A 21,368-nucleotide genomic window follows, 5' to 3' on the forward strand; every position below is an offset into this window, starting at 1 on the left:
GCGTGATGAGCAGTGTGACCTTGGCTCAGCAGGACAGGGCTGAAAGACACCTGGCAGAGGTGTGAAGAGAGTGTGACTTTCTCTGGGGTTCACAGCATCCCCCACTCCAAATCCCCTCTGGAGCATCCTGAGCAACACACACATAGTCCCCGTACTTCAGAAAGAAAAAAAAATGGAGATGAAAGACTTGAAGTTGACCTTTCATCAACTGCTGGAGGTGTACCTGTCGCTCATAATCCAGTTTTGGCACTGTGCAATGCCAGGAATAACCCAGTTCAAAAGAAAGAGAGAAAAGAGGGGGAAGAAATGGTGGGGGGGAGGGATAAGTGACGCGTCGGCAGGTGAAATTGCGTCGCCCCAATCCGACTGCTTCGGGTCTCTGAGTTTCCTGGGCCATCCTAAAAGAAGAAAGTCTTCCTCACATCCGGAACTTCTTCTTCCTCCCTCTCTCTCTCTCTCTCTCTCTCTCTCTCTCTCTCTCTCTCTCTGAGGCTTAGTGCAGCTTAGAGGCCGAGGCTCTAATGGGAGTTGCAGTCAATCAAGCCGGTGCGTCAGAGAGGTGATGGTTTCTTTCACGCTCCTGCAAATCCCATCATGCCTGGCACCTGTCAGGGTGTCGCTCCGAAAGCAGAGCCCGCGAGAGAGCGAGAGAGACAAAAAACAAATACCCAGGGGGTCCCAAAACTGTCAGAAGCCTGTCTATAAATCTCACTTTGTTCACTGGCTTTTTTAAAGCTATCTCATGTTCACTTACACCTCGGTTGACCTGCAGGAGCTCAGGAACAGGGAACAGAGGAGAGGAGAGAACACTTGAACCCACAATGATCCACAGGCCTGAAAACACATTTCAATAGTTGTTTTTTTGGTGTTTTATAGAGCCGGCATTTTAAGGAGCACTAAATTCTGCCCCAACACTGTGATATGAACTCTTTTGTAGCTGCTAAACAGGGTGGTAGTGGCCTAGCGGGTAACACTCTCAACTATGAACCGGAAGACCACAAAGTCACAGGTTACTACCATTGTGTCCCATTGTGTTTCGAGGGGGACTGTCCCTGTAACTACCGATTGGAAGTCGCTCTGGATAAGGGCGTCTGATAAATGCCGTAAATATAAATGCTGCGCTGTGTCATCATCATGCGGAGAAATGCTGAAGCCAGAACACATAGAACTGTCATATTTTGAGCCCTTCATTGTGATATTAGCTTGCAGTAAAGACCCAGTTCTAGTGTCGACTGGTTGGCTACAATGTGTGAATCTACTGATAAAGCCAAGCAATGTTTATTACTCATTTTACCAAGATGAGAACATTGACCTAACTGAAAAATAATAATTGTTATTGTGTGAAAAGTGAAAGATGACTGGATTTAACCCATCACCCTTATTGCGCAGTTGGCAGCCATGAAAGGCGCTCACAGGGAGCAAAGTGTGGGGACGATACCTTGCTCAAGGGGACCTCATTTCTTTGGTGGTTCAGGATTTGAACCTGCAACCTTTCGATTACAAGTCCACTTCCTTACCCACCACTGCCCCAGCATTTATTGTGTTCTCTACCGTCTTTTTGATGTGTGTCCTGTACATCTTTTGCAATGTGTTAATGAGAATTGTATGTGTGTGTTTGTGTGTGAGTGTGACACACACTCCTCTTTATGAGCTCTGCTGCCTATCTCTTTGCAGTTTAACAGTGACTCTGACCTTCTGAATGGGCTCTAGTTAAAATGAACCTTATGAAAGAGACACTAAGAGGTAGGGGGCTCGCACAACAGAGTAAAGCTCTGGAGAGAAAAAGTAAATTAAAAGTGTTATTATATTTTGGAAATGTTACTTGAGAGGACGACTGCAAGAGATCTTATTGATTTTCTGTCCACAAGTCTTATTGGAGTTTTTTTTCACACACACTCTTGGTTTGTTGCTCATTGGTCAACTTAATAGAACACGGCCTTCACTAATAGTGTGGAATAAGATTTTAACCACCCGACCACCACCACCATGAAACAAGGGCATCCTACATGATGTTAGAAAAGAACGTGTTTCGCTTGAACTTTGCATAACATCTGCAAATTCCACTGCAGAGAAGGATTTTGAGGGATGAAATGACAGTAAAATCTTTGTCCATCCCTGCAATAGATTAAGGAAGGGTGAAGTGAAAAAGATCAAACAGCAATTATCATCTAAGGTAAGATTGAAGATGTAGAAGAACTAAGAAAGCAAAAAAAAAGAGCAGACAGACATACACACAGACAGTTTCTGTGGTTTTTATGAGGGGGCCTAAATGCAATGATGTTTTTCTTGTCATCTATGCACGAACAGACTGAACTACAGACAGAATTCTCCATGATGGTGGTCCATTTTTCCCCATTACCACAACAGACAGTCGACAATTAATGCGCCTCTTCCACTTCCTGTCCTTTGACCTTCTGACAGGAAATTCTTTTCTCCTGCTATCTCAGAGGAAGAGAAACCACTATTGTGATCATGCATCAGTAGTGCATGTACCTGTTTCCAGAATCTATAAAAAAAGTTAGTTTGAGAACTGCAGAACATTAGAGAAAAGTAAACCACATGCTCCCAGTTTTCCCCCTGTTTAGTATGTGTGTCATGAAGCCCTTTTAATTTCAGCAACAAGAAGCACAGTGTCAGTCCACTGCAGTTTCTGACAGTGTGAAACTTCCATTAGGTTTCATTTGGAAATGCAAATGACACAGCTTTTGTTTTGAATTGTCTGCAAGCTTCTCCAATCTCAACACCGCATTTCTCAAAGTGCATTATGGCATTCATCTAAACGGTGAGCCTTGAAGCCAAATAGCAACAAATGCCAGTGATTTATTTTGGAGGCACCGCACATTTCAAAGCCCCCCGTCATTATGAGCAGTATGCAAAGCAGGATGAACTTCAAAATAACAAAAAAAAGTCACTCGTTAAAATATCTAATGAATGTAGCAATTTATTTACTGCACGCCAGGGGATATGAAAGTCCCTTGCAATCTATAAATGGGATTATATCTGCATGCCCGATAATTAAAGAAATAAACGAAACAATGCCTGCACCAACAAGGTCATCTTGTGGCTCCAGTCACGTCTCCGATTTCAATCTTTCAACAAACTGTGTTAAAAAGAGAAAACTCTGAGGGCAAAGCAGATTTTTTTGTTATTTTGAGTCGAACACAGCTGATCTGTGCCAGGCCATGTGAAAACGGCTCTCGTTTTTAAATGCTACATGCTGCTATTCCAAATTCAAAGGCTTTTTTTTAATCCCCCACACCCCACCCAATCCACTCAGAATTACCCAGAGGATCGTTTCAGAGCAGTGCATCTGCATGCAATTAACTTTCTCATGCATGCAAACTCCAATCTCCCAAACTCCATGTTTTCTTGCAGAGAAATGCAATATGCAGCTCTGCTGTAGCAGTGCTGTTGGCCTAATGAAGGAAGGAGATAAAAGCTCAGACTGCAATTTACTCACACACATGTTCCTCATGCATTGCAAAGCTCCTAAAGACACTTACTGGCTACTTTTTAGAATCACAGATCATGTGCACTGAGAGAGCATGTGATATCCTGAGCTTGTACTTTAACTCATGATCTTGAAAGTGTGAGGGCACAATGTTAACCACCACACCACCATGGGGGTCCTTTTGTCAGTAGGGATGATAACTGTTAAAAGTCCCCTATTATGATTTTTTTTTACCCCTTAATGGGCCTTAGTGGTCCCCTAATACTCTATCTGAACGATGAAGCAGAATTGCCAAAACACTCTTTACACCTAACGCCATTTCTAGCCACTGCAGAAGCACAGACAGGCTTAGTGTTTAACATTTTAATGTTAAATAATCTTACAAAGTGAACTTTTCATAATAGGGGACCTTTAAGTGAAAGTGAAAGTAAAGTGATCATCATTGTGAAACACAGCATACGGTGACAAGGGTACCTCAGCTGAACCTTCGCAGTTCAGGATTTGAACATGCAACCTTCTGATTGTGTGTCTGGTTCCTTACCCCCTAGGGTCCAATGCCCTGCTCTATTGCAGAACAACTCTCATTTACTACGTTTTCCCTGTTTCAATAAGCCAGTTTCCTCATTATAAGTAATATTATATTTTCTATTAAGAATCAATGCAGATTTAGGAATCTTCTCCTCATCTCTGTCTGCGCTATGAGCATTTGTGAGGTGTGGGTGGGGTTTCAGCCTTGGCATAATGATAGGCTTCTGGCACCTGGACCAGGCGTTCCTCTTGGATCGTTTGAGGAGAACCCGTGGGCGCAGGAGATATTGGCTGCAGGATTTAAGGAGCTTACTGGATGGAAAGATAAGCCGGCGAGTGTGAGGGTCTTCCGTTTAGCAATGAGGGCTACTCTTTGTGTGTGTGTGTGTGTGTGTGTGTGTGTGTTAGAAGACTGACTTGCCCCCCACCGTCATCACCACCCCCTATGAGCACAAGGAAAGGTCACGCACCCAGTGACACCTGTCAATTAATTCCTCCTTTAAATAAATCAATGCAGGTTTATTACATCTGATGCCTGTCAGCCTCATATTTCAGAGTCAATCATTTCACAATACAACAAGAGTGAAATCCAGAGGGGGAACAAAGGGGAACCAGCCCAGCGAAGTGACTTTGCTGCCTAGCATTTTGCAGTACGGACGGCTTCCAAAGCTTGAGTTTCACACAGACGAGACAGAAAGTGTCAGAGGTTTTCTCCGTGTGCTGTTTCACAATCACGGAAATGGGTGTTTGGGTTCAGCCCTTCCATTCCCTTTCAGAAAAACAACAAACATGATCCCGACCAAACAAGAAATCAAAAAAGCAGAAACTACATACCTACCGGAAACCTGACGGAGAACGAAATCAAAGCCTACTACTGCCTACATAACAGGCATTGAACAAAAGCTGTGGAAAATAATAAAAAAAATCAGGAGCAAAGAAGCAGCTTCCTACATCATGGACGACACATACAAATTTACACAGATTTGACATTTTATCCTGACAAGGTGTGTGAGAGCAGGGGAGGGATTTGACATGATCCAGGATAATAAAAGATGCTGGCTGTTATTAAATTTTCACACCCTGAGAATTATTGATGCTTCACCTCACCACGCGACCTGCTGGCGGGACACTGGGGATGGAACCTGATTATTGGCTTTCCCCCTCTGCGCCTGTTTTCTGCATTGTGATGGCAGACTCTGAGTGAGGCCGTCCCCTCATATTCATTTATAGCCCGGCAGAACAGAAGAGGGTCTGGAAAAGCCCTTCATTCTGGTGATTTGGACACAATTCTTCTACAAGATGTCCCTAGTGCTGTTTATTGGATTGAGATCTTCAGTTATCCAGGTCTCATCTGGGATGATGTCACTGGTTAGCCTAGCGGCTAAGGAAACGGACTGGTACTCAGAAGATTGCGAAGATTGGTTGCCCACTGCTCACCAAGGGTGATTGGTTAAATGCAGAAGAAACATTTTGTGTGTGCACCATGTGCTGTGTTGTGCTTCACAATGACAATCACTTCACATAATCACAGAATCGCTCACATTAACTTGCTGAGATTTATAACAAGCCTGAGAGAATGTCCGAACACTGATTTTACTCTTTAACTTTTCATTTGTCTGTAAATCAAAACAAGGGATAGTGGACACCGCTAAGACAAAGGCTGAGAGGATAAAAACATTGTCCCTTGCCTGTTGCCTGAGGATGGGCAGCCGTTGCGGGGCTTGTTGACCTGGGCATAGAGAGCTTCCAGGGGCTGGCCGTCGCCCTGCTGTGGGCTCTGCGGCTGTTGCTGGATCTCCTGGTAGTGACCGCTGTCTAGGGAGGAATCGAAGGAGCCGATCCCGGCGTAGGTGTGCTCGTCGTCGGAGCTGAGCACCGGACCAATGTCCTGGATCTCGGCGTACTCCCGCTCCTTGGCCTGGCGCTCCCGGAGCTCTCTTGTCTTGGCCTGGATCCTGCGAGAAGCACCAATTGGGGCAAGAGACAGAGAGGAAAACAATGAGGAGAGTTTGGCTGTGATCTGCTCAGCACATTTCCTATTCTTCACCGCAACGCGGCCATGCATTAACGGATCAGACTTAAGCCCTGCTAAAACTTGACAGTTTCATACCAACTGTGAAAGTGCGAACACCTTTACTGAAAAAGGATCAAGGCTCTAAACTCTGTGCGAACGTCAGGATTTCTCACCAGGGTTTTTTCTTCTTCTTTGCCTTCATAACCGATGAAGGGTTTATGCAGTTATTAAAGCTTGAAAGGTTTAGAAAGGAACACAGCAACTTTCCTAAATTAGCATCTGACACTTTTTGTTTTTTTTTTTCCACAGACAAAGCAGCGTTTGTCCAGCAGTGGTGGGGTTGAATTATGTTGAGGGGTAATGAAACCTCGCTGGTGTTAAACATGAGCGATTTGGTGAAAGGACTTTGGAACGCAGCGGCAGAGGTCAGCACTCCCCCGCTGCTTTATGGACTCTCCAGACACAACAGTCGAATGCTCCCCACTATTGAAGGAAAGTGTTGACAACAGTCAAGTCACATTTTAAAGTGCATTTCAATAGCGTGACCCCACCCTTCCGTCTTAGAGGTATGTGCTTAACTGCATTGATCAAGAAACGTAACAAAGAATGGAGGAAGCCATTCACCACACCTGTTTGCCGGTAGCAGGGGACCGTCCTGAGCTCAGGGTGGCGGCTTCTCTGCAGCTGGAGGGTGTCTGATCTTGAGCCAGAAGCCTTTTTCTCCCTTTCCTTGACCTCCCTCCCACTTAACAAAACAATAGGGCCTTTCAATGGCCTGAGCTAAGTGTTACGATGGGCTGTTATGAAGAAAAACCGGGGGTAAGGAAAAGGAGGTACCAGGAAAACTGGAGATGCTCCCCTACTGAGTGACCCCCACACCCCCCGTTAACCATCAGCCGCTGATCTTACTGGATCCAGATGGGGGGCGACCCCCAGCTGCTCCACACCACAGTTGACAGCTCTGCACCGGGCACAGACATGTCCTCTGCGGGCCTCCCCGGCTTCCTCAATTACATCCCCCCGTTTCACACCGAGGGTGACCTCTGACCTCGGTTAGCAATCCTTCAGAGATGATTGACGTCTCGGTCCCAGGAGGAGATCGCGCTTACAGCTTGAGCCTCGTCCTGCCCCCCGATTCTGCACAATTTTTAATAAGCGCAATCTCATTTCAAAACAATGACCATTTTTCTGTGACAATGTAATATGATTACAATTCGATTTCTTCTTCTTTTCTGGCTCATGGAAATCCAATTTTGTACTGTATTGTGCTGCAGCTGTGTACACTGCTTATGTGCCACTGTTGGAAGCAGAGTTAATAGTCTGGTAATAATGAAAGACCACGGCGCTAAGCTCCTGTCTCTGCGACTGCAGTTAAAGAGCTCCGGTTTGCTGGCCGTCTTCTCATCGCCACGGAGATTATTCCACTTTGCTAAATACATTCTGCTTAGAGCGCATCGCAAACAAACGCGAAATCCTGAACAAAAAAACTTCACAACGGAAGTGTTGAACATGTCAAACACACATTTGGAACACACATAACTATGCATAATGTGAATGCTACATCTCTAAGAATAATTGAATGATGACTTAGTATGAAAAAGTTGTAAGCACTTCTTATAACTATTTAAGAGAACTTTTATAGATATGTAGTCAAATGCAGAAGAAATGATTAAATCATGTTATATGAGCATCATCTTGGGTTCAGAAGAGCCCATTAGATCCAACCAGTAAGATGTTTTTTGAAATATAACAAAAACCCTATTTTCATGAACAAGGCCGGTTTTTGGATTCAACTGAAAGCCACCGAGCCACTAATTTAGTTCTTCCACCTAAGGATGATAAGAAGCCTATAAAGTTAAGACAGGGAGGTGTCTGCATCACAAAAGCACACGCACTGCAACACACTCAGGGTGGAGTATCACACACAGTTGTATGGTCGATTGTGTTCACTGGGTGTCTCTGGGTTTAACAAGCCCATCTGAGTCAGGAGCAGGAATGAAATGAGAACTGAACTACTCACAGTAGGTGCAGGACAACACAAACCTTCTCTCTCTTTCTTACTCTCACACAAACACACACACACGTATTACAATGATACGGATGCACAAAAACACAAAACACATGCATGCACAGACACACACACAAACACCGATGCATTCACTGGCACACACGCATTAAAGATACACACCATGTGAAACACAAAGCTGTTTTTTGGCAGGATTTATGCCAGACTTGGCACGGATGCCATATTCTGCTTAGCTCATGCAGACTCCTAGTGAACAGCACAGTTTTGAGTGTCTCTGTGACTGTGTGACTGTTTGGCTGCGTCAGTGTGTGTGTGTGTGTGTGTGTGAGAGAGGGAGGGAGAGTGTGGCCAGGCCTCATTGAATCAGTATGGTCACCAAACCTGCATCTCACCCACCTCGACTCTATTACAGAATTAATGACCCATTGTAGTGTTAACACGGCAGAATTGGCCCACACTGAACAGTCTGCCTCACACCAGACTGAACACAGGACAAACACCGGACCAAAACGCCAAATGTGCTAAAGTGCCATGTCAATTAGACAGAAAAAGGGCTAATACAGTATAAACACATTACTGTATCAGCACAAAGCAATCATATTAGACTGAGAAACGATTAATCATAATATAAGAACCTAAAGTTTGTTAATGTTGTAATCTTCATGTATTATTGGTTCATGTATTATCTGTCATGTATAGTTTTCATATAGTTACAGCCCATTGAAAACAAAAAGTTACATAAGTAAAAACAAATCACAAGAGAATTAAAAATGCAACAATAATTTTAAAAAGCACAAAAGCTTTTGTGATTGTCTTTGTAAATCTGTAATAGAAAAAAAAACATGAGGAGGAAAGAAATGGAGAGAGAGAGAAAGAACGAAACAGTCTATGTTGTAATTAAACAGCAAGAGTCCAATTAGATGGAGAGATGGTGATTTGCCTGCACCAGGCCTGGGGGCCAAGGGTAGCGAAGGAGCTGTGCCGCTATGGCAACCCAACACTCATGGCGACGCAGGTCAGCCAGCTGCTGTTTCTAGGTAACAGTCCAACAAAGAGAAAAGAAAAGGGCCTTCTTCCACGCATCTCCACGCCTGTCCCCTCTCCTCTAAACAGCCCTGCACCGCCTTACAACCGCCTCAAACCCTCGTTCTTGTCGAATATTGCTGGAAACAGGCCAAACATGGACCAACCCGCAGGCAAATACACGTGACAGTCAGAGAGACTTCCCGTTCTCGTACAGGGAACAACAGAAACGCAGACGTGCATGGGAGCAGAGCGCTTGCCAGGCCTTCCCCACAGCTTCAAGAGCAAAAGTAAAATATTGATCAAAGATTGGGGCTGTAAACAGTTCAGAAATTCCTTGCTGTTTTCCCCACGACCTTCTCCTCCAGATTTCAGCTTGGAAAGCATCAACCTGTCACCCTCATGCCTGTTAGCCCACGGTCCTTCCTCTCCACACTGCATACAATTCTGCCTGCTTATCAAACAGTGCTGCTTAATTCCAGACTGACGATGCTGAGGCGCTCCCTCTCCATATGTCGGACGTTGTTTAATTTAGTCTGAGCAGTATGGGAGCGTCTGGAGACTTCCAGACTCACGCTTCCAATCTGAACTTGCACAGACAGCCCCCCCCCCAATTGCAGAGGAATCAGTGCTGTTTAGAGCTACAATACGGCACAGCTGAGTTTAATATTTAATAACCCTGCAGTTCACGGAACATTGAATACAACAACTCGGTTCTGCCACGAACCATTTAACTAGCAGTAGCAAAACAAATCAAGGGGTATGGAAATTATACCATTATAACCCCATTATGTTTTATTTTTATTGAAAAAAAAGGTTTAAATAAGTATATTAAAATGAGCTAAAATGCTCATTGGTATGCAGTGCCATATCAGAACGCACCTTTAGATGGAGCTGCCTAATTTGTTGTCAGCTGATCAAGGTACTTTAGTGTAGAAAGCCTCTGGTTCATTTTGCTTCAACTCATAAACTTCTGCATGCTCAATTAAATTCCGGTTGTAGGCAATGGAGTACTGAGCACATGTTGAAAAAGGTTTGTGACCAAACTTACAACTGGGTCCATGCTACAAGCTAAATAAATGTCAAAGATTCATTGTCATATACAGATAACAATGCAACATGACTGTCAGCAAAGGAAGTCATCCTCACCAGTGACCATCTTGGACGAATTATGTTTTCACACTAGTTTGCAGGTTACTGTTGCAAAGACACAGGTAACTGAATACAGAAGACTGAGGTTTTTTATGAAGGACTTTTTTCATTCATTTTCAAGCCTGTGTAATTATAGGAGCTAGAAACATTGTGGATTTTTCAAAAAGTTGGGGCAAAACAAAATGGTTCAATTCTGAGATGGTCAAGCCTGTGAGACACCAAATATTGGTGGGGTTAAGGCCAGATGATTTTATATAAAAATTATATTTTATAAATTATTCCAGACTACATTACAATTTTTTCATTATGGGATTCTTTTACGTTGATGTGGGTAGGAGTGGATGTGTTTTTTATATTGATTATTTTAGTAATTATTAGTTAATAGTAATTATTTACATGGAAATTCTATTAGTAATTATAAAAGGCAAAATGTCTATTTTAGATTAGGTTTTTATTTTATTTTAAGCATAGGCAAATGCATTGATGCAGCAAAGTATACAAAAAATATAAACATAGATACACAAATAACAAAACCCTACAAATCATATTATAAAGTTACATTGCCGAAAAGTCCAAATGAAATAAAACTGCATTGTTATGAACATTTTATAATTTAAGAACTCTTTAATCAGAGGTCAGGATCTCAGTAAATATTCCATGCAATATAGATGATGTGCAGACTAATCTAAAACCTTGGCTAATAGGTTCATTAAAAAATATATAATTTTCATGCCAATAAATGCATAACATCTACAGAAAGCAATGGACAAATATCCTAAATTTGAACCTCAACACTTATTCTTAATGCAGAGGAACAAAAAAAAATGCATTCATATTCAGAGAGGCTCCAAACAAGCCAACGTTGAGACAATGGCTACTGTGCTGATACTGTGCTCAGGCACACTGTAATTTCATCAGGCAAATAATTAGCTGAATCGGAGGGGTCCTGATAATCACATTTAGCTTCTAGCGAACGATCAATATAATTACAAATATAATCAAGCCTGCAATCAGTTCGTCAGATCTCCCTTTGAACTCTGTATGTTAATTACTGTCGCCTGACAGTACAGAATGGTAACAAAGAGGGCTGCCGAAAAAATAATGACGAAGTGGAGCGATATGGCTAATGATTCTGTAACACAATTACAGCTATAAAGGAAAGCGCAAGGTTCAGCTGTGATAATAGAATCCAGTGCCAAGACACTGAAAACATACCTGCTGAGTGATCCAAATGCGTTTGTATTCATACAATTGCACACATGCCACTATGCACTTGTAATATATATGACACGGTTTTATAATGAAGTATGCTGAGAAGAAAGACATGTTTGACATTTGTGTGGTTGTATATTTGTATTGGTGTGTAAAAATGTTTTGTATTGGATACAAATGTATAGGATTAATGTGCAAACGTAGAGAATATTGATATGCGGCAGCCAGGAGCTTAGCCTTTTTTTATAAACTACCAAAAACACTTCCACTTTATTGAACATGTCACAGTGGAGACTGTTAACAGCGGGCACACCTGATGACAATTCCCGGAGCTCTGAGTTCAGGCCACGCCCCCTTGATTCCCCACACATGACATCCTCCTTATTTAAGTGTGCCTGCATCAGTGCTCTGGGTTCCGGTATGGAACCGAACCTCTTAAGCGAAGGGAGACGCGCTTTTGCTCTCAGCCGCTTTTGGTTAGGGGTTATGGTCATGGTCAGAGGCAGTTTGCTTCTGGGGTCTTGTGAATGTGTGTGTTAATGATTTTGATGGTTGTGTTTTGTTTTTCAGGTGTGCGTGTGTGGAGTGATCCCCGTTTGAGTGGACCTTCCCTTTCCCCGTTTCTCCTCCCCTTTGTCCCAAGCAGAGCCCTACATGTTGGTTGTTCCATGCCTAATACCAATTTGTGGTATTAAACTGCGCCTGGGTCCTTCTACTCATTTTTGTGTCGTGACAGAACTGTCCTACTCTTACTGAATCATAATTAAATACAATATTATGTGCAAATGAGCAAATAATTATTTGATGTTCTTTACATTACATTCTTTACAAGTATATTTTATCATATATAAGGTGTGAAGTGGTAGGTACACTAAACACACACAGCACTTGCCAAATGCATCAACTCTGCTCGGATTGACTGTGACTATCACTGCAGACTGCCACTGCACAGTGGGGAGCAATTTTTTTTTATTGATTATTTTTTTATTGAAAGCAAGCAAAACACCAATATCAATATGATTAAAAACTGTCAAACAGCATGACACTCTCAGTCTTCATATGTTGTGCATCTGACTGAGCTGCAGATTAATGTAGATTAATGTTTTATTTTTTGGATGGAAAAATGGTCCATTCACATAACCGCCTGTTCCTCAGTAATCTGGAATAGGAGGTGTGTGTGTGAAGATTTTGCGCTTCTAAAAGACTGATGCTGTGCTCTCTGGCAGCAGCTGCTTACAATCTGCAGTAAAAATTACAGAAAAACAAACCCACTGATGATGCTCTCAGCATCATCATCATTATCATCATCACTCAGAGTCACGCCGGTTATCGTCATGCCATTCTGTCATTTTATTTATTTTCTCTCTCTCTTTTTATGAAGCTTGGAGGCTAAGCTGCTACTGACTTTATATCAGGAAGGTAATTTGCCTGCTGTACTGGGTAAATGTAAGTAAACAGCTTTAAGTAGATGACAGTCTAAGCCAGAGAACAAGGTCTGTGAGTAATAGCATGAGTTTCCTCAACATAAACTGAGAAACAGAGAGAGGGGAGAGAAAAAGAAGGAACGACGACAGAGAATCTTCTAGAAATAGAAGGGCTAATGACGGTTAAGGTTAAATGAATTAATCTGCCCTAGCCTTTCGCTTGTACTGCTCCTCTGCTTTGCTAAAAGCTCCTGTCAAGCACATTGGCACAAATTAACGATCAGAGGAGTCACGGGAGCAGAGAATTTGGCCGAAGCCCATCTTCCAGCTTCAGACTGTCCTGCTCTTTAAAAAAAATTCTCCTGACACTCCCCAAGGCCTTGCACTGTAATTTTTTTTTTACAACTTTAACAAAAGCAAGTGGGTTCCCCCAGGCCTCCTGTCATCGATCGGAGTGCTGGCCTTAAGCACAACACCTCCCAACACCACCCAGCAGCCTAACCTAGAGAGCAAAGTGTAATCACACGCCTAAAAATACGGCCATAATTGATTTCAAGGCTGTTATTTGGTGAGCCGTGCTGCATTAGAAGAGCGGAGTTGCTTGGTTCCGTGGCTGGTCAGTCAATACCTTTGCAAGCGTTCCCTTCAGAATTCCCTAGACGAAAATCCAAGTATGCATGAATGACTGCAGTACCCAAAAGTTTTTTTTTTTTTTTAAATAAATTATAAAATAAAAATACATTTATTAACAAAAATGGGGGTGCTTTTCATTCACAATGTCAACTGAGCGTTCGAAGAAAAAAAGAAAGAAAGGCGCGGAGAATGAAGCGAGACGAAATAAGAATTCTATGCAAGAATGGACACAGACAAATGCAGCGGGGGACCAGGGAGTGGCGGTTTACTCAAACTGCGTTTCCTTGTTTTCTCCGTGCCTTGCCTAATAAAAACACTTCCCTGAGAGTCGTGGGTCCTGTGATGATTCGTTCGGCCTTACCCTGTGGCTCAGCATCAAGGCCAAGATAAAAATGCGGGCCCAGATGTTCCATTGCGTCAGCGCAGCAGTCATTGTCGCCATCATGGGCCGCATTACAGCCATTGTGCCTATTTAATTTGTACCCATTAACACACAGCAGCTCTGTGACAGAATTCATTGGTGTCTTTGAAGAACAACAGGCAAGTGTGGCCTTCTTAGCATATGTGGCGGCTTTAATGCTGTTCCACAGTGGTCAAGGACAAAATGGAATTGTTCTTTGGACATTCTTTTGGGCAACACTATGGTATTTACTCAGAGATCTGACCACATGCATCCATTCATTTCATGCTGTTACATGGGTTTGCCACAGCCCTATTTAAGCCAACTATGCAAACCAGCTGTGCAGGTTCAAACAATTATATGGTTGCCTGTTGGTCATTTTCAAACTATGCACCCACATCCTCAAAATAACAAATGCATGCATTTTCTTTGTCATTGCAAAGATCGCGTGAAAAACACACTTTTCAATGACACATAAAAATAAAATCACTGAAATAGTTTGTACTGAGCAGCGGTCGAAGTCAAAGGGGCAGTGCTTTGTGACCATGAAGATATCCATAGACTAGGCCATCTAACTCAATCCAAAGAAGTCCAAACATCAAACATTCATAGACCGACCTTGGCCTTCAAGAGGATGTACCTACAAGGTTAAGCGTATCGATCAGGGCCATATTTATAAAAACTGCATCAATCCGCTGACCTCAGATTTACAATGCACTCTGTTAATGATCTAATTTAGGTTTTAAGTGCCCTGACATAAAACTACAAAAAAATGGCAATATACATATATAAAACTGCCCTTATTACACCTCGCACTGCACCTCGTATACTCTGAGCCTCCAGTACTGGTCCCTCCATCGCTAAAGGAAGACATTCATCTCCGTCTTGGCCCCTCGGTGGTGGGCCAGTGGTGGAGGATGTAAAGATCCTCTTTAAAGAATATTTAGATTAACTTGTAATGTTCTTATTGCCTTATTGTCAAACTTGTGTACAGAATCTACAACAGACTGAATAAAAAGGTTGTATTCATAGTTGGGGGTCCTAATGAACTGGAACCGATCACTTCATCGATGGTAACCTGAAAGCACGTTGTAAGTCGTTCTGGATTCTATACACATTACCCCATAATGACATGAAAATATTCAGTTGAGGTTTTGGTAATGGGTCATTATGGGTTGTTGTGTGTAGAAAAAATTAATCAATTTTGGATTAAGGCTGTAACATAACAAAGTGTGAAAAAAGAACTGTGAATACTTTCCGGATGCACTGTATATGGTCAAAGTATGGTCAATTTTACCATACGTTCAGATATGCTGTCAAGTATTACATGGGCAACACCATGTATATGCATATTTCCTGTCAAATGCAAATGAGAAGACTCCAAGATGAAGAAGTAATAGGAACAATTTAACATTTGTAAATGATCAATTTGAATCCTATTTTATGAAAATGGTCATGAAATCTAAACACTTTCCCAGAATTTCCCTGCTAGAGTACCATTTATTTAATTAGCTACTTGACTAAATTTCCGGGCAACGATGCTCCACTTAATCAAGAGGTTTTTCACTGGTCCAGAGAGGGAAAATGGGAGGAAGCTCACCTCTCCTGTTCCATACGCATTCGGAGGGTGTCCTCCAATGCTTGAGTGTCCTCCATCTTGGATTTGCTGGACCCTTTCCGCTCAATCTTGTCCCCATCCTTTCTGTGCTTGCCAAACCTACAAGACAACAAAAGGGGAAGAGAAATACATTTCATTGAATTTTATGATCAAACTAATTTTGAACTGGTGCTATGCACTAAGGGTGGGGCTTGTTCACTAGCATAGTGTCAAGAATCCTCAGGGTTTCCATGAGTAGATTAAACTAGGTAATTATCTGTATCATAAAGAAAAGAAGATATTTTTTTTATAAAGAGGTTAAAATGGGAGTATATATTGAATATTGACTGTTGTCACAAACACTACTGTGTTTTGTGTGATGATTTAAACCTGCACATGAGCAAACATCATAAAAGACTGTTTCTTTCATGTTTTATCTGTTTATTTATGCAAATCCTTTGACCTTAAACTAGTGAACAAACCCCGGACTGCGTAGCACTCCCAGTTTGAAAACAGTGCCCCATGTGTCAAAGCAGCCCAGTAGGAAATTAAAATGTCAACCTCTGTCAGTTCGTCCCTCTTTTGGACAGGTGTGACGATGAAATGTATTTTTCTTTTAAACAGGTTTTACATTCAAGAAATCTTAACTGGAGGGAGCGAGGATTAAAAAAAAAAAGAAGACAATAAGCGAATTTCTACAGACTTGCAGCCACATCTAGACAAATCTCTATATGAACTTATTTCACGCTCCATCACATCAACTTACTCCTTCTGACTGTGACTATAATATGCCCACACTTGGCGCAAACCTGAATAAAAGAGCTTCCGAGCGCTTTGGCTTGCCAGATGTGGGGGTTACGGATAGGCAATTCATATTTTTAGAATGGAAGTGAAGAATAAAAATAGACATTAGATTTTTAAAAAGTTGTTTATTGAACCGCCATTTTTTCTTTGATAAAGACTTTTTGTGTCTGTAAGAGCTTTCAGGTATGTGCGGGTGTGTGTTGTGGTGTATAGTTTCTGTTTGGAGTCAGTATGTGTGTGGTTGTCTGGATACTTGGAGACACAGCTAGCGAGAGGGTGTGTGTGTATTCGTTTGAGAGGACGGGGGTTCTGGTATAAGTGGAAACTCATTATTAATCTGCGAACGGCTCCGGTGCTGAAGCCGGGATGTGGCCATGGGCAGCATGCTGCGTGCCACCAGAATGGCATTTAATGGCGTTCTAAGATCCTCGCCTATTATCACTGCAGGCCACAGGGTCACACAGTATGACCCACAGAGCGCCATGTGGGGGAATAGCTTCTCAGTGTGATTAAACACTTCCTGGTGATGCAATTTCCTGCACAATGATGGCAGATGAACACACTCTGTGTATATGTGTGTGTGTGTGAGGGAGTACCTAGGACTGCTGTTCTGACAGCAACGTATTATTATTGATGTGCAAAATCCAATCATTTGTACAGACAAGGCAATAACAAAATGTGTATAGATCTGCATAAGTCTGTATGAGCTGGGGGGCATCGATAAATGTAATCACAGAGTCACACTTTCATTGACTGTGTACATTCTGCATGACACTTTTATTCTTGCACTGCAAGATCTAAAATTGATTCTAAAAATGCCCATCGGTCAGAAAGATAATAAACACAAACAATCAAATAAAAAAGCCTGTACAGTTTTTAATCTGCAGAACTGATTTGGTGATACTGAACAAAACTGAAGTTTTTTTCTTGCCAAGTGTATGATGATGGAAGGAGAAAAGTGCAAACACACCACTCCCCATAATGGGATTTCACGATGGACAGACAAGGTGCATTTATACACTTATACACAATTACATTTACATTTAAGGCATTTGGCAGACGCCCTTATCCAGAGCGACTTACAACGTGCTTTCAAGTCACCATCGATGAAGTGATCAGTTCTAGTTCATTAGGACCCCCAACTATGAATACAACCTTTTTATTCACTCTGTTGTAGATTCTTTACACAAGTTAGACAATAAGAATTCAGACAATAAGACAATAAGAAATCAATCACAAAATACAGAGAATGACACACGAAGGCGAAAAAAATTGACCCTGGAAAACTCTCATGAACCCAGAGTACTTAAAAAGTTGCATTTTAAATGAATTTTCATTTAGTTAGATATTTATTGGTATTTTCTTAGTACATGTAAATACAAGCATTTACATTTATGGCATTTATCAGAAGTCCTTATCCAGTGCAACTTACAATCAGTAGTAACAGGAACAGACCCCTTGGAGACACTCAGGGTTAAGTGTCTTGCTCAGTGACACAATGGTAGAAAGTGGGGTTTGAACTTGTGTCTTCTGGTTCATAGGCGAGTGTGTTAACCCCTAGGATGGTAGTAGCCTAAGCACAACAGATGTCTATTAAGATTATTGGATTATTAAGCAACTGTGTAAAAACATTTAATGAAACATTTAAATAATCCTGATTGAAGACATCTTATCAAGCAAATTCTTGTTTTTAAGCCAAAAGCTGCTGAATTATGAAATGACTTGAGGCCACTAGGCAAGGCATATTCATAAAATGAGATGCGTTTTTTGCAAAAAGTGTTATATTAACAGTATCCATTGCTTAAATGAGTTTCCTTATTGCCTCTAGCTGACAGGTCAGCAATCCCTTAGGAGGAGGAAGAGGAAGATGAAAGGTATATTAGGTGTGACACACCCAGTGGTGACACCGCTGTACTTTACTAGATTAAGTCATCAACAAAATGGCCACAGACAGTGTGCCAGTGTTAATAATAGAGGCCTCTGCTACTAAATGTACTAAAACCTATAATATGTAAAATAAATAAATAAATAAATAATTCCTCTTTTTGGTGGCTTCCCATTTTTTACAGACCAGACAGGTGAAGGTGAAATAAAGAGTAGAGAAAATTTTGGAAAACAGAAATCTGGGAGATTAGTTATCACGTGATGCAAATAAAACATCACAAGTATTCTACGATCGAGAGCAAAGCTAAAGATATAAAACATATGTGTTGATATTTCAACAGTCTTGAAGAAATAAATGGAGCAAATGGAGTTTTACCATAGAGCCTGCTATTCTCTATATTACTAATGCATGACAGTTATTTACAGCTTCATAGCTGACCGCTGGAAAAGCCATGGGCACAGGCAGCAAACGGGAGCCATAATAATGGTGATAAACAGTTACTGAGCGGCTCAGGATTGATTCCACTGGATTTCTTCTGTCGCATGAGGCTATAAAGATGATTGTCATTAACAAAACAGCGCAGGTCAATACAGAAGCAGGCGCTGATAAACTGCCCGTCACAGCTGTATTGATACTGTACACTACACTCTGATCCTGGGGGGCAGAGGGGCTCCACAAATCATGGCTGTTCCAGTAAGTGTGTAGGACACACTTTAGGGCAGATTTACTAAAGTTCACTGTGACACTGCAATTATTTTCTGGCCCTATACAAAGCATTTTTTTGATTTATGAGACAAAACAAGAGAATGAAAGCAAAGCTAAAATGGCCATACGAGTTCTGCTCTTGATCTTGTTCTTGACCTTGTTCTGCATTTCAGTTTTGCAAGACAAATTGGTTTGTCAAACAGGCAGTCATTGCATTATTGCAAATGTATACAAATTAATGATGACAAAAACAGGCCACACCCAAATGATGCATGGTAACTATAATTGAGCAAACAAGTATAAGCGATCCTGTAGGGTGATGGCATGAACCACTATTTAAAGGAAAACTTTACAATGCATTTTTTGGTATGAAAAATACCTCTCTCAGAATTTATAGCTTACATTCTCCCACCATATAATGCTATACATGTCAGTGTAGAAAGTGTTGGGCATGAATACCGCTCTTTGATCATTTTTGGTGAATGCTAAACTTTTTTTTTAAAAAAAGTGAAGTGATTGTCACATGTGATACACAGCACAGCACACAATGCACACAGTGAAATTTGTCCTCTGCATTTAACCCATCACCCTGAGTGAGCAGTGGGCAGCCATGACAGGCGCCTGGGGAGCAGTGTGTGGGGACGGCGCTTTGCTCAGTGGCGCCTCAGTGGCACCTTGGCGGATCGGGATTCGAACCGGCAACCTTCTGATAACAGGGCCGCTTCCTTAACAGCTAGGCCACCACTGCCCCTAAACGTATCATTTAATCATCTAATGATGAATGTGAAAGGTTTGTGGTATTCTGCTTCTGCTTAACGTCCATAGACATCCTCAAACAAGTACGGAGCTAATGTCCTGAGCTGGGGGTCTCCTACTTTGCACAAACAAACCTATACAACATGAGTGTTGCTGCAACATAGGGGCAGTTCCAGTTGATGGCAATGTTCAACCCATTTCAGGGACATTCCTCTCCCATATTCTCTCTGTGGGTCTACAAGAGGCTAAGCAGGTAAGAAGATAAGAAGGATTAAAAAACGGTGTGAACCAAAACCATCATCATGCTGCTTTCATTTTTATGGGAAGAAGCCTGAGGAAGCTTAAGTGTAAAGAGACCAGTTCCTCTTCTCCTGGAGGCCCACAGACATGGGGAAAAGCAGCCAGCTTTGGGAAGCAGAAGAAGCCACAACTCCTCATCTGGTCCCCTTCACCTGACTCTCCCACAGCTGCCTGAATGTTGAGCATGAAGAAGCAGAGCGACGCGTCTGCTGCTGCTGTGGTGCTTCACTCCCAATGCCCTGAGGAAGAGCAAAGGATCGAGAGACGGAAAGAGAGGGACTGGAGTAATGGCCCATTACTAAGTGTCTCTCACCCATCTACTGCAATGACAGATATGACTAATGAACAGATAAACACCTGCCGGCGTCAACCCCAAAACATCCACACATCAATACATGTTAACGCACGCAAACAAATTATAGGCATCTGACACATACACACACACAGACTCACAGCACAACTCTGCGGCACAGACACTGATGAAGGTGTCAAAAACACACATACCCTCAAACTCACACACACCTTCAGCACGCAATTACGCCTTTACGGGAAGATTGCAGAGAGTGGCACTCTTGGCGGCTGAACGATGCCCATTGAAACGGGACGCGACGGCACTTTAAACACAACATCATTGCAATCAGTGCCCGCCGCATCGCCTGTCACTCACACGCCTCCCCTCAATCACTTCCAGAGCTGACGACGATGTAACGTGCCCCAAACACACGGGTTCACACACACTCCAACCCTTCAGTGCCACTGATTTTGATGGACAACACTTTTCTCTCTGCAACACTCTCCTTATTTAAGACATTGTACACACCCCCTGCAATATTTTACACCCCTATACATCTTAATGTATGGCAGTGCCACGCCATGCTGCTCCAAACCTTGTCATATATTTTTGATTTCGCTCACTACCGACTGTGCACGACATAAAATGCTGTGATGCTGGTGGCCTGGGAATCACAACTCCCCAGACAACAAAAAACAGGAGGCCACCATGGGATGAAGTCTTTTTTTCTTCACCCACAGGCCCAATTAAAGTAATTAGCATCCACAATAGTTTAAATTGGATGACTGCTGGGAGGGACGTTGTTCTGTTTCGATATCAAGCTGAAAATGCATTGGTGACAAAGCTGCTTTCTCCTTAGGAAAAACAAAAATATTTTAAATATTTAATTATTTTCACCCTATTCCACCCAATTATAAGACTGGCCATGCATGATGATAAAAACTTCCCAAAGATGTGATATTGACATGGTTGCGATTTTTTATTTATTTAAATTGTGAGGGGAAAGGCACAGTAGTGGCAGATTGTTGCTGGTCAAATTGTTTCTTCTCAGATTTACCCGTGATTACTCATTTTCTTTGTTTGTTGAAAATAATATTATTCCTCATTTAAAACTCAATATATATAAATAAAAGTATATTTTAATATACTTTTAATATAAGTTGTAG

At 42.0% G+C, this 21,368-nt stretch overlaps 1 protein-coding gene across 2 annotated transcripts in view; it reads right to left on the reverse strand.

Moving 5' to 3' along the window:
- Nucleotides 1-21,368, reverse strand: part of pard3aa (par-3 family cell polarity regulator alpha, a) — a 333,882-nt gene that overhangs the window by 64,371 nt on the left and 248,143 nt on the right. For both annotated transcript variants that reach the window (XM_028959719.1, XM_028959710.1), the window contains 2 exons: nt 15,464-15,580; nt 5,668-5,934 (listed from right to left, as the gene is read on the reverse strand). In XM_028959719.1, the coding sequence (XP_028815552.1) occupies nt 5,668-5,934; nt 15,464-15,580 (384 nt within the window). The remainder of the gene's footprint in view (nt 1-5,667; nt 5,935-15,463; nt 15,581-21,368) is intronic.

This window comes from Denticeps clupeoides, chromosome 2, assembly GCF_900700375.1.
Source record: "Denticeps clupeoides chromosome 2, fDenClu1.1, whole genome shotgun sequence".
Taxonomy (NCBI): Eukaryota; Metazoa; Chordata; class Actinopteri; order Clupeiformes; family Denticipitidae; genus Denticeps; species Denticeps clupeoides.